Below are 13,660 nucleotides of genomic sequence, written 5' to 3'. Positions count from 1 at the left end.
TTTCTTTATTATTCATTATTTAAATATTCTTTATTATTAATTTTTTAAAATACATTATTCTTTATTATTCCTTATTTATTATTTGTTATTTAAATATTTTCCATTTGTGTCAAGGCTGGTTGACCCTGGGGAAGCAAGAACCAGCTGTTTATAGGACTTTAATATTCTTCATTTATTCTTTATGTCTTTATTTATTCTTTATTTCTCTTTATTTCTTTATTTATTTAAAGTCAGATGTTGGCTTTAAACACTCCATCTCTATTCTCTGTCCCTTGTGCTGGGGCAAGGGGGAAAATGCTCCTGAGCAGAATGGGAACAAGGATTTGGTGTCAGAGCTCCATGCCCAGGGATGTTTTTGGCTGCTTCAAGCAGAGCTGGGACCTCTCCTGCCCCCACATCCCTGTCCTGCTCTCCTGGAAATGCTCCCTTGAGGAACAGCATGGAAGTGGAATTTCTCCCAGACTTGGAATCATGGAATTACTGAAGTTGGAAAATCCCCTAAGACCCTCGAGTGCAACCATTAACCCAGAGCTGCCGGATTGTCACTAAAATGTGTCCCCAAGTGCCACATCCACACATTTCAGGAGGAATTTCTTCATGGAAAGGGTTGTCAGGCATTGGAAGGGGTTTTAAGGGTGTCTGAGGAACATCTGGATGTGGCACTCAGAGATGAACTCGATGGTCCTGGAGGGTTTTTCCAAGCTCAGGGATTCTGGATTTCAGAATTTTTTGCTGTTTTGATTTTTTCCTGATCTTGTTGAACCCCTAAAGAAATGCTCCCTTGAGGGGTAGCTGGGTAGAGGGGAAGCTGGAGTTTCTCCCAGACTTGGAATCATGGAAAATTATTAACGTTGGAAAACCCTCTAAGACCCTCGAGTGCAACCATTAACCCAGAGCTGCCAGATTGTCACTAAAATGTGTCCCCAAGTGCCACATCCGCACATTTCAGGAGGAATTTCTTCATGGAAAGGGTTGTCAGGCATTGGGAGGGAGGTGGTGGAGTGCCCATCCCTGGAGGTGTCTGAGGAACATCTGCATGTGGCACTCAGGGATCGGTCACAGCTTGGACTCGATGATCCTGGAGGGTTTTTGCAACCTCAGGGACTCTGGAATTCAGAGATTGAAAAGTTGAAAAACCTTCTAAGACCCTTGAGTCCAACCATTAACCCAGAGCTAAAAGGTCATTGCTGAAACATGTCCCCAAGTGCCACATCTGCACATTTCAGGAGGAATTTCTTCATGGGAAGGGTTGTCAGGCATTGGGAGGGGTTCTTAGGGAGGGTGCCCATCCCTGGAGGTGTCTGAGGAACATCTGGATGTGGCACTCAGGGATCAGTCACAGCTTGGACTCGATTATCCTGGAGGGTTTTTGCAACCTCAGGGACTCTGGAATTCAGAGATTGAAAAGTTGGAAAGCCCTCTAAGACCCTCGAGTCCAACCACTAACCCAGAGCTGCCAGGTTATTGCTGAAATGTGTCCCCAGGTGCCACATCCACACATTTCAGGAGGAATTTCTTCATGGGAAGGGTTGGAATTTCTTCATGGAAAGGCATTGAGAGGGAGGTGGTGGAGTGCCCATCCCTGGAGGTGTCTGAGGAACATCTGCATGTGGCACTCAGGGATTGGTCACAGCTTGGACTCGATGGTCCTGGAGGGTTTTTCCACCTCAGGGATTCCAAAATTCAGGGAAATTTTGCTGTTTTGATTTTTTCCTGAGCTTTTTGGACCTCTGCGGGTACAGGGAGGTTTCTCCTTTTCCTTGTTCAGCCTGGAGGAGCTGCTGGGTGGCTTCATTCCCCTTGCAGCTGTTTGAGGACTGTCGAAATCCCTGGGTTTAATCCGAGGGAAGATTTTGTGTGTGTTTCCTTCCTCCTCCTGTCAGGCCACAATTGATGTGTTTGCAGACTGCACAGCAACTGATTCATGCAGAGCAAAGTTATTTGCTGGCTCAGCAAAGCTCCTTCCCCCCCACAAAAAAAAAAAAAAAAAAAAAATACAAACCCAAACCCACAGCCCTGCAGTGCCTCGCTGGGAGTGGGGTAAATCCAGTTGAGGGAGGGAGAATTTGAGGCTGCAGCTCCAGTGGGAAATGTGGGAATTGTTTCAAGGAGATCTTTGGGTGGGATTGTCCCACCTGGAGCTCTGGGATCCCAGAAGAAGGAGGAGGTCAGGGTTGGAGGGTTGGAGCCAGGCTGGGAGAGATGGGGGTGAGAAGGGTCCAGGGAAGGCTCAGAGCCTCTTCCAGTACCTGAAGAGGCTCCAGAAGATCTGGAGCTTAAAGGGGTCCAGGGAGAGCTCAAAGCTTCTTCCAGTGCTTGAAGAGGTTCCAGGAGAGCTGGAGAGGGAGGTTCCAGGAAATCTGAAGCTTAAAAGGGTCCAGGAAAAGTTCAGGGCTTCTTCCAGTGCTTGAAGAGGCTCCAGAAAAGCTGGAGAGAGAGGATAAAGAAGATCTGGAGCTGAGAAGGCACCAGGGAAAGTTCAGGGCTTCTTCTTGTACCTGAAGAGGCTCCAGAAAAGCTGGAGCTGATAAGGGTCCAGGGACAGCTCAGAGCTTCTTCCAGCACCTGAAAAGGCTCCAGGAGAGCTGGAGATAATGGCTCTAGAAGAGCTGGAGCTGAGAAGGCTCCAGGGAGAACTCAGAGCTTTTTCCAGTGCCTGAAGAGGCTCCAGAAGAGCTGGAGCTGAGAAAGCACCAGGGAGAGCTCAGAGCTTCTTTCAGTGCCTGAAGAGGCTTCAGGAGAGCTGGAGAAGGAGGTTCCAGAAGGTCTGGAGCTGAAAAGGCTCCAGGGAGAGCTCAGAGCTTCTTCCAGTGCCTGAAGAGGCTCCAGGAGAGCTGGGGACAAGGGCTTGGAGTGACAGGACACAGGGAATGGCTTCCCACTGACACAGGGTGTGGTTAGGTGGGATTTTAGGAAGAAATTCCTCCCCTGGATCTCTGAAAGTGCCCAAGGCCAGGTTGGATGGAGCATGGAACACCTTGAGATAGTGGAAGGTGTCTCAAGTGGGATTGAGATGATCTTTTGACCCAAACCAGTGGGACTGAGATGATCTTTTGACCAGTCTGGGATTCTCAGAAAAGGGAACATCCAAGCTCAGTGTGACAGGGTTTTGTGGCAGGGACCTCAGGAACAGCTCAGTGGGGCTCAGGGAGAGCTCAGAGCTTCTTCCAGTGCCTGAAGAGGCTCCAGGAGAGCTGGAGAGGGACTTGGGAGAGGGGTCTGGAGTGACAGGACACAGGGAATGGCTTCTCACTGACACAGAGTGGGTTTAGGTGGGATATTAGGAAGAAATTCCTCCCCTGGATCCCTGGAAGTGCCCAAGGCCAGGTTAGATGGAGCTTGGAGCAACCTGGAAGGTGTCTCAAGTGGGACTGAGATGATCTTTTGACCCAAACCAGTCTGGGATTCTCAGAAAAGGGAAAATCCAAACTCAGTGTGACAGGGTTTTGTGGCAGGGACCTCAGGAACAGCTCAGTGGGGCTCACTCAGGCCCTGGAGGGTGTGAAACCAGGAAACATCTGTGAGCGTGGCTTTTGGGGTTTCCTGAAGCCGCCAACCCGCCCGTGTTGAGCAATTTTAATGAAGTTCCCTCATCCTCCATCCTCCCCCTCTCCTAAATGGGGCTGCTGGCCTGGACGCCATCCCTGTCCCCGTCCCTGTGAGGGATTTTTGGCTGCCTGTCCCAGGAAGAGCCTTGGAAAGCTGAAAAAGCTGAAATTTCCCTGCTCTCTGCCCCCACCAGCTCCTTTCCAAAGGCTCCCAAATAAATAAATCTTGGGAAATGAGCTCGGCTCGTGTCGCAATCGCCGGGGTTGAGCAAGGAGAGGGATTTGTTCCAAATTGGGAATTTTTTTTTGGGGGGAGAGGCACCCAAAGGGGGTTTTGGGAGGGAAGGGGGTGGTGGGATTCTCTGGAAATCATCTATGACCCCTCCAGGGGACAAAGTCAGCACTGCTGGTCCCCTCAGATGGGTTCAAAGGTGTTTTTATGGCCATGGGTGGTCGTGGAACCATCCCTGGGCATCCATTCTTGAAGGGGGACACAGAGGGAGAGTCTCCCCCTCTCCAAAAATTGAGAAGGAGGGAGGCTAAAGTGTCTGCAGGCCAATGCCAGGGGTTAAAAATAGCTGTTTTCTAAATTAGCTCCCAGCAGAAGTTCGAGAGGAAATCCAGGTTTAGCTGAGGCTACAAGAAAGAGGCTGAAAATAATAATAATAATAATTATAATAATAATGAAAATAACAACAGTGGTATAAAATAAAAATAAAAAGTGATTCCTGCGAAGGAGAGGGGAGGATGGTGAGCGGGGAGAGATGGAAAACAAAAGCCTTTGAGGAGGGTAATGCTTTCCAGCTGCAAAAATAAAGCCTGGGAGAGGAGCAAGTGCTTGCATCACCCTCAGCCCTGAGCTGCCCTGCTTGGAGCTGGGGCTCATCTGGACACCCCCAGCTGGACCAGGACCTGGCTTGGGGCAGGATGGGTGTGAGGGGAAATGTGGGGTTGGAATTCTGTGCCTTATTTTGGGTATTTTCCTCTTTGAGTGTTGGGCTGGGGCTCATCTGGAGCCCCCCAGCTGGATCAGGACCCTCTTTTCCCCTGGTCTGGAGCAGGGAATTCTGTGAGGGGAACATGGGGCTGCAATTCTGTGCCTTGTTTTGGATGTTTTCCTCTTTGAGCATTGGGCTTGGGCTGATCTGGGGCCCCCCAGCTGGACCAGGACCCTCTTTTCCCCTGGATGAGTGTGAGGGGAATGTGGGGCTGCAGTTCTGTGCCTTGTGTTGGGTGTTTCCCTCTTTGAGTGTTGGGCTGGACTCAGCCCCACCTCGGAGGGAGAGGTGGGGAAGGGGCTCTGGGATGGGTTGGACCCCTCAAAGAGCAGAATTTGGGGTTCTGAGCCATGCTGGGGGCCCCCTGAGCCGTTCTGCCAACGCTCCCCATCCGCCCCTGCTTGGATCTCTCCTCTGGTCCTGTGACTCTGACTCAGCCACGCAGGCGCCAGCCAAGCTCTGCTTTTTTTGGGGAATTCTTGCACATCCCTTTTGCTCGAGCGTTCCTCGCCCCAGCAGGGCCCTGCCACCCCCTCCCCACGTCACAGGGGGGTTTGGGGGTGCTGCTGGTGACAGCAGAGCTCTGTCTCAGGGGCACAATGTGGCCTTTGGTACCCCAATGTGCATTTGTAGGTGGTTTTTATCCCAAACCCCTCTTGCTCCAGGAGCTGGGGGTCCTGGCTGGAGGAGGAGCCCCCCCAGAAACCCTGTGCCAGGCCTGGCACGTTGGGAGCCCTGCTTGTGTTTGATTCCTTGGCTTGATTGAGGTTGTTTCCTCCTTGTTTGGGGTTAATTTCTTGTTTTTGGCTGTTTCTGCTTGATTTTACATCCCTTTGCTCAAGTGTTCCTCGCCCCAGCACGGCCCTGCCACCCCTTCCCCATTCCCAGTGTTCCTGCAGGGTGACCCCCCCCATGTCACAGGGGGGTTTGGGGAGCAGGGAAAGGCTGTGGCTGCTCCTGGTGACAGCAGGACTCTGTCTTGGGGCAGAACTTGTCACCCCAGTGCACAGTTTTAGGTGGTTTTCATCCCAAACCCCTCTTGCCCCAGGATCTGGGGGGTCCTGGTTGGAGCAGGAGCCCCCCAAATCCTGTGCCAGCCCTGGCACGCTGGGAGCCCTGTTTGGGGTTGATTCCTTGTTTTTGGCTGTTCCCACTTGATTTTACATCCCATTGCTCGAGTGTTCCTCGCCAGAACAGCCCCCCCATCCTCAGGACCCTGCCACCCCAAGTTTTCACCCCAAACCCCTCTTGCCCCAGGAGCAGGAGCCCCCTGAGCCCTGTGCCAGCCCTGGCACGTTGGGCAGCACTTTGGGAGCCCTGTTTGGGGTTGATTCCTTGTTTTTGGCTGTTCCCACTTGATTTTACATCCCTTTGCTCAAGTGTTTCTCACCCTGGCATGGCCCTGCCACCCCCTCCCCATGTCACAGGGGGGTTTGGGGAGCAGGGTGACAGCAGGACTCTGTCTCAGGGGCAGAATGTCACCCCAATGTGCATTTTTAGGTGGTTTTCATCCCAAACCCCTCTTGCCCCAGGAGCTGGGGGGTCCTGCTTGGAGCAGGAGCCCCCCCAAACCCTGTGCCAGCCCTGGCACGTTGTGAGCCCTGCACCAGGCTTGGTTTGGGGTTGATTCTCATTCCTTGGCTCGGGCTGTCCCCACTTGTTTTTACAAGCTGCCTCTCACAGCCTCGCCCTTCCTGAGGAGGGTGGGGTCAACGTCCCCATCTCTGTCCCCTTCCCTGTCCCCATCTCTGTCCCCTTCCCTGTCCCCAGGGCCACAGAATGAGCTGTCTGAGCTGGCCTGGCTCGCTCAGGGATGGGGATTGGGGTCTGTGCACCCCAAACTCTCTCTGTGTGCTCAGTCCCAGCCCGGCTGTGTGGATGGAGAGCCCCGGGATCGAGGGTGGGGTGGGGGCATTGCAAAATCTCCTGGCTTGGTTCGTGTTTTCCCTGCTGTGTTGGTTAATAATTCAGTGCTGTCTGGCCCTGCTCCACCAGGGCTGTCTGGGTCTCACTGACCTTGGGGTCCTGAGGATGAGGGGCTGTTCTGACCCATCCTTGATCCTTTGGGGCTGTCTGGGTCCTGCTGACCTTGGGGTCCTGAGGATGGGGGATCATTGTGCCCCATCCCTGCTCTTCCAGGGCTCTCTGAGTCCTCCTGACCTTGGGGTCCTGAGGATGGGGAGCTGTTCTGGCTCATTCTTGCTCATCTGGGGCTGTCCAGGTGCTGCTGGCCTTGGGATATTGGAATTTGGGGGTCATTGTGCCCCATTCTTACTCCTCTGGGGTGTCCAGGTCCTGCAGGCCTTGGAGTACTGGGACTGGGGGGTTTCTGTGCCCCATCTCTGCTCTTCCAGGGCTCTCTGAGTCCTCCTGATCTTGGGGTTCTGAGGATGGGGGGGGGGGGCTGTTCTGGCCCATCCCTGCTCTTCTTTGGCTGTCCAGGTCCTGCTGCCCTTGAGATGCTGGGACTGGGGGGGTTGTTGTGCCCCATCTCTGCTCTTCCAGGGCTGTCTGGGTCCTGCTGACCTTGAGGTGATGGGGCTAAGAGGCTGCTGTGCCCCATCTCTGTTCTGCCCCATCCCTGCTCTGCCCCATTCCTGCTCCTCCAGAGCTGTCCAGGTCCTGCTGACCTTGAGGTGATGGGACTGAGGGTTCTCTGTTCCCCATCCCTGCTCCTCCAGGGCTCTCTGAGTCCTCCTGATCTTGGGGTCCTGGGGCTGGGGGGTTGTTGTGCCCCATCCCTGCTCCTTCCTCCAGGGTTCTCTGAGTCCTGCTGGCCCCAGGATGCTGGGGCTGGGGGGTCATTGTGCCCCATCCCTGCTCTGCGCCATCCCTGCTCCTCCAGGGCTCTCCAGATCCTCTTAGCCTCAGGATGCTGGGACTGGGGGGTCACTGTTCCTCATCCCTGCTCCTCCAGGGCTCTCTGAGTCCTCCTGATCTTGGGGTCCTGGAGCTGGGGGGTCGTTGTGCCCCATCCCTTCTGTGCCCCATCCCTACTCTGCCCCATCCCTGCTCCACCCTGTCCATTCTCACTGTGGTGCTGCATTGATGGAGATGCAGGGTCTGGGGGTGCACCAAACCAAAGGACAGCTCTCCAAAACCCCTTTGGATCTCTGGGAGCAGCAGCCCCTCAGCCTGGCCTCTGTCCTGGCAGGCTCAGGAGGGGCTGAGCAGCTGAGCCCTGGCCAGGCAGGAATTCAGGCACGTTGGGCTGATCAGATTTAACTGGTTTAATTAAACACTCACTGGCTTTCACTGGTTTAATTAAATGCTCACATGCTGCCTGCCAGGTGCTGCCTCTCACCTGCCCCAGCCCCCAGGGTGTCCCTGCAGCTCTGGATTAGCTCTGCTCCCGCCTTGCCCAGCGGGTTCTGCCCTCGGTGCCACCTGTGCCACCCGTGGGGCTGCTGGAGCCCCTTCCCTGCTGCCCACTCCCTTCTGCAGCAGGGACTGGCAGAGCTTCCCCTGCCCCACTGGGGTTCCTGAGGGATGGATTCACAGGGTTCCTGAGGGATGAATTCCCAATGTTTCTGCAGGGTGAATTCCCAATGTTTCTGCAGGGTGAATTCCCAGCATTCCTACAGGGTAAAGTCCCAGTGTTCCTACAGGGTGAATTCCCAATATTCCTTCAGGATGAATTCACAGTGTTCCTGCAGGATGAATTCCCAAGATTTCAGCAGGAGAAATTCCAGTGTTTCTGAGGGATGACTTCCCTGTGTTGCTGCAGGAAAAATTCCCAATGTTTCTGCAGGAAAAATTCCCAATATTCCTTCAGGGTGAATTCCCAGTGTTTCTGCAGGGTGAATTCCTAGGGTTTCTGCAGGGTGAATTCCCATTATTCCTGTGGGATGAATTCCCAGTGTTGCTGCAGGGTGAATTTCTAATTTTCCTTCAGGGTGAATTCCCAGTGTTTCTGCTGGGATGATTTCCCAGTATTCCTACAGGATAAATTCCCAATATTTCTGTGGGATGAAATCCCAATATTTCTGTGGGATAAATTCCCAATATTTCTGTGGGATGAAATCCCAATATTTCTGTGGGATGAAATCCCAATATTCCTGTGGGATGAATTCCTAGGGTTTCTGCAGGATGCTCTCCTGGTTGTGTGTGATGTTTTTGGCTTGTCTGGGGGCTGCAGATCTCCCTGGGGAGCAGAGGATGGGCTGCCATGGGTGCCATGGGTGCCCTGTGGGTGCTCTGGGTGCCCTGTGGGTGCCCTGTGGGTTCCATGGGTGCTCTGGGTGCCCTGGGTGCCCTGTGAGTGTTGTGGGTGCCCTGTGGCTCCACGCAGGGTGACCAGGGCAGATCCTTGCTGTGGGTGCAGCTCCCAGTGCATTCATGGCTCCCATGGGTTCATTCCTTGGCTGTGCTGGTGGCTGTGACCCTGGGGGTGCTGTGGGTGCCCTGTGGGTGCCGTGGGTGCCCTGTGGGTGCCGTGGGTGCTGTGTTTGCTGTGGGTGCCTTGTGGGTGCCCTGAACGTGCTGTGGGTGCCCTGTGGGTGCCGTGGGTGCTGTGTTTGCTCTGGGTGCCCTGTGGGTGCCCTGTGGGTGCTGTGGGTGCCATGAGAGCCCTGTCACTCCATGCAGGGCAGATCCTTTCTAGGGGTGCAGATCCCAATGCATTCATGGCTCCCATGGTTTCATTCCTCGGCCGTGCTGGTGTTTGTGACCCTGGGGGGCTCGTGGCTCTGTGCCTCCCTTCCTCACCCCCCTTTCCCTCCCTGTCCTGGCCCAGATGTGGAGCAGATGGCCATCGACTGGCTCACGGGCAACTTCTACTTCGTGGATGACATCGACGACCGGATCTTTGTGTGCAACAAGAACGGGGACACCTGTGTCACCCTGCTGGACCTGGAGCTCTACAACCCCAAGGGGATCGCGCTGGACCCGGCCATGGGGTGAGTCCTGGCAGTTCACCACCCTTGGGGACAACTGGGGACCCTCTGGGATTGGGAGGGATTTCCTGTGCTTTGTTGAGTCCTCCGTGCAGGGACATTTGCCACCCAGCCTGGCCTGGCAGCAGCTGAACCCTGTGGGACACACCTGGCCCAGCTTAGGATAAGCTTCTGCTTCCAGCTTTGCTCCAGATTGTAGGAGCTGGAGTGGTTTTTGGGACCTGGAGTGGTTTTTAGGACCTGGAGTGGTTTTTAGGAGCTCAGACCTGTGGGACACACCTGGCCCAGCTCAGGATAAGCTGCTGTTTCCAGCTTTGCTCCAGATTTTGGGACTTGGAGTGGTTTTTGGGACCTGGAGTGACTCCATGCACAGCCAGAGCAGCTCCCTTGTGTCTGTATCTCCATCCAAGACATGGGAACAACTTTGCTCCAGATTTTGGGACCTGGAGTGGTTTTTGGGACCTGGAATGGCTTTTAGGAGCTGGAGTGACTCCTGAACAGCAAGAACAGCTCCCTTGTGTCTGTGTGTCCATCCAAGACATGGGCACTGCTTTGCCCCAGCTTTTGGGAGCTGAAGTTTTGGGATTGGAGATTTTTGGGAGCTGGAGTGGTTTGTAGGAGCTCAGTCCTGTGGGACACACCTGGCCCAGCTCAGGATCAGCTGCTGCTTCCAGCTGGTGCCACACAATGTGGGCACAGCTTTGCTCCAGATTTTGGGAGCTGGAGTGGTTTTTGGGACCTGGAATGGTTTTTGGGTCCTCCCTGCAGGGACATTTCCCACCCAGCCTGGCCTGGGCACAGCTTTGCCCCAGATTTTGGGGAGCTGGAGTGGTTTTAGGAGCTGGAGTGGTTTTTGGGACCTGGAGTGGCTCTGGGCACAGCCAGAGCAGCTCCCTTGTGTCTGTCTCTGTCCAAGACATGGGCTCAGCTTTGCTGCAGATTTTGGGACCTGGAGTGGTTTTCAGGAGCTGGAATGGCTCCATACACATCCAAAGCAGCTCCCTGGTGTCTGTCTGTCCAGCCACTGCCTCCTGCACAGCCCTGAGGATGAGGATGCCAAGATGCTGAATCATGAGGGCAGCTCAGGGCACCCCTGGCAGCTGCCAGCCCCTGGGAGCTGCTGTGGCAGAAAAACCACTAAAGAGGAAAATTCCCCTCCTTGCCAGCTGATGGGCACTTCCCTCCTGGCTCAGGGTGGAAAGAGCTGGTGTTATTGAGCAGAAAATCAGGAGTATTTCATATAAACAAACAAATTTCACAGAGAATCTTGGAGGGAGCTCCAGGGCTGGTGCAGACAAGCTCCAGAGGTGGCTGAGTTGAGTTCCTTAGGCTTAACACAACCCCAAATGTGCCTGTGGACCTCTTCCAGTGACACCAACTCATCTGGAGCTCCTGGGAGCTCAGTGCCAGCCCCATGGGCATGTGTCAGAACCCAGAAAATTCCTTTGGATGCCCTGGAGGGCTCCAGCCCGAGCTCAGAGACCTTGGCACAGAGCCCAAGACCCCTGTGCCCTTGGAAAAAATAATTACCAACCTTTATGTGAAGGATTACAAGTCAAGGAAGTTTAAGTAGAATAATAGTTTATCACGGGGTGAAAAATTGATTTTTGGGTTTTTAGAATGGAGGCTCAGGAGGCAAGATGGAAGAATCTAAGTGTGTCCAGTCTTTGTCCTTCTTCTTCTTCTTGGCCTCCATCTTCTGCTGTGATGGTGGCACTTTGGGATTGGTTTAGAGTAGAAACAAACTGTCTGACATAGGTGATAGGTATTGGAAAATTATTGTAAATAAAGTACAGGTAGTTTTTAGTATGAAAAGCTACCACCACCTCAAGGGCTGGAAACAATCACCAGCCTTGTGTGAGGAGTTACAAGCCACAAAAGTTTGAGTAGAATGACAGTGAATTAATCACAGGGTGAAAATGTAGAATTTTGGGATTTAGAATGGGGGGGTCAAGAGGCAAGATGGAGAAATGTGGGCATGTCCTGTCCTTGTTCTTGGCCTCCGTCTTCTGCTGTGATGGTGGCACTTTTGGTTTGGTTTAGAGACAGACTGTCTAACATCTGATAGGTATTGGGAAGTTATTGTAAATAATGTAATGTAGTTTTTAGTATAAAAAGATAACACCAGTGTGCCTCAACCCAACCTGCTGGACAGAGCTCGATGGGTCAGAGAAGGAATTTTATAGATAAGAAACAATAAACAACCTTGACAACAAGAACGGAACAGTTCTGACTCCTTCTTCAACTAAGAAAAGTGAGTTTCTAACGCATCTCAAAGTCACTCTGATCAGTAGAGATCCCAAGAGGGTCTTCTGCTGTGATGGTGACACTTTAAGATTGGTTTAGAGACAAACTGTCTAACATAGATGATTGGTATTGGGAAGTTATTGTAAATATTGTACACGTAGATTTTAGTATAAAAAGATAACACCAGTGTGCCTCAACCCAACCTGCTGGACAGAGCTTGGCAGGTCAGAGAAAGAATTTTATAGATAAGAAACAAGAATAGAAGAGTTCTGACTCCTTCTTCACCTAAGAAAAGAGAGTTTTTAATGCATCTCAAAGTCACTCTGACCAGCTAGAGATCCCAAAAGGCATCCACACATCCAAATCCTGCCCCTCCCAAAGCTCACCCTGGCTCTGAGTTTGTCTCTTGTCTCACAGCAAGGTGTTCTTCACCGACTACGGGCAGATCCCCAAGGTGGAGCGCTGCGACATGGACGGGCAGAACCGCACCAAGCTGGTGGACAGCAAGATCGTCTTCCCCCACGGCATCACCCTGGACCTGGTGAACCGCCTGGTCTACTGGGCTGATGCCTACCTGGACTACATTGAGGTGGTGGATTACGAGGGCAAGAACAGGCACACCATCATCCAGGGCATCCTGGTGAGTGGGGTTGGGGGAGAGGGAGCCAAGCTTGGGTGCTGCTGGTCTGCAGTTGGGACCTTAGAGGTCCAGCAAGGAAAGTGCTGAGCACTGAGCGTGGTCATGCCAAGGATGATCTTGATGGGCAAGACCACACTGATGGTCAGTGATGGACAAGAGCTGTTGGTTGGGATGGACATCATTGATGGTCAATGACGGACGAGAGCTGTTGGGTGGGATGACCATCACTGAGGGCCAGTGATGCACAAAAGCCATGAGGTGGGATGGACATCACTGATGGTCAGTGATGGGCAAGAGCTATTGGGTGGGATGACCATCACTGATGGCCAGTGATGGACAAGAGCTATCAGATGGAGTGGGCATCGCTGATGGCCAGTGATGGATGAGAGCCATCAGATATGATGACCATCACTGATGGACAGGAGCCCTCAGATGGGATGTCCATTACTGATGGCCAGTGATGGATGAGAGCCATCGGGTAGGATGGACATCACTGATGGTCAGTGGTGGAGAAGAGCTATTAGGTGGGATGACCATCACTGATGGCCAGTGATGGACAAGAGCTATCAGATGGAGTGGACATCGCTGATGGCCAGTGATGGATGAGAGCCATCAGGTGGGATGGCCATTACTGATGGTCAGTGGTGGAGAAGAGCTACTGGGTTGGATGGACATCACTGATGGCCAGTGATGGACAGGAGCCCTCAGATGGGATGTCCATTATTGATGACCAGTGATGGATGAGAGCCATCAGATATGATGACCATCACTGATGGTCAGTGATGGACAGGAGCCCTCAGATGGGATGTCCATTACTGATGGCCATTGATGAATGAGAGCCATCGGGTAGGATGGACATCACTGATGGTCAATGATGGACAAGAGTCATCAGGTGGGATGGCCATCACTGATGGCCAGTGATGGACAAGAACCATCAGGTGGAATTGGGGGTTTTGTGTGTCCTGGAGCCTGGCTCTCACAACTCCTAAGTCCCTTGTGGCTCTCACAACTCCTAAATCACCTGTGGCTCTCACAACTCTTCAGTCCATTGTGGCTCTCACAACTCCTAAATCCCTTATGGACTCACCTGATACCTTTCAGATCGAGCACCTGTACGGCCTGACTGTCTTTGAGAACTACCTGTACGCCACCAACTCGGACAACGCCAACGCGCAGCAGAAAACCAGCGTGATCCGCGTCAACCGCTTCAACAGCACCGAGTACCAGGTGGTGACACGGGTGGACAAGGGTGGAGCCCTGCATATCTACCACCAGCGGCGCCAGCCCACAGGTGGGACCCTCACTTTGGAGCAGCAGCTCCCTGGTTGCTCT

General features: G+C 53.1%; 1 protein-coding gene across 4 annotated transcripts in view; it reads left to right on the top strand.

Annotated features, from left to right (window-relative positions):
- LRP1 (LDL receptor related protein 1) overlaps positions 1-13,660 on the top strand; it is a 124,213-nt gene that overhangs the window by 42,437 nt on the left and 68,116 nt on the right. For all 4 annotated transcript variants that reach the window (XM_058822044.1, XM_058822041.1, XM_058822042.1 and 1 more), the window contains exons 7-9: positions 9,282-9,444; positions 12,106-12,328; positions 13,430-13,619. In XM_058822044.1, coding sequence (XP_058678027.1) covers positions 9,282-9,444; positions 12,106-12,328; positions 13,430-13,619 — 576 coding nt within the window. The remainder of the gene's footprint in view (positions 1-9,281; positions 9,445-12,105; positions 12,329-13,429; positions 13,620-13,660) is intronic.

This window comes from Ammospiza caudacuta, chromosome 31, assembly GCF_027887145.1.
Source record: "Ammospiza caudacuta isolate bAmmCau1 chromosome 31, bAmmCau1.pri, whole genome shotgun sequence".
In the NCBI taxonomy this organism is placed as follows: domain Eukaryota; kingdom Metazoa; phylum Chordata; class Aves; order Passeriformes; family Passerellidae; genus Ammospiza; species Ammospiza caudacuta.
The sequence above is the reverse complement of the archived record's forward strand: the minus strand, read 5'-3'. Positions and strand labels throughout refer to the sequence as shown.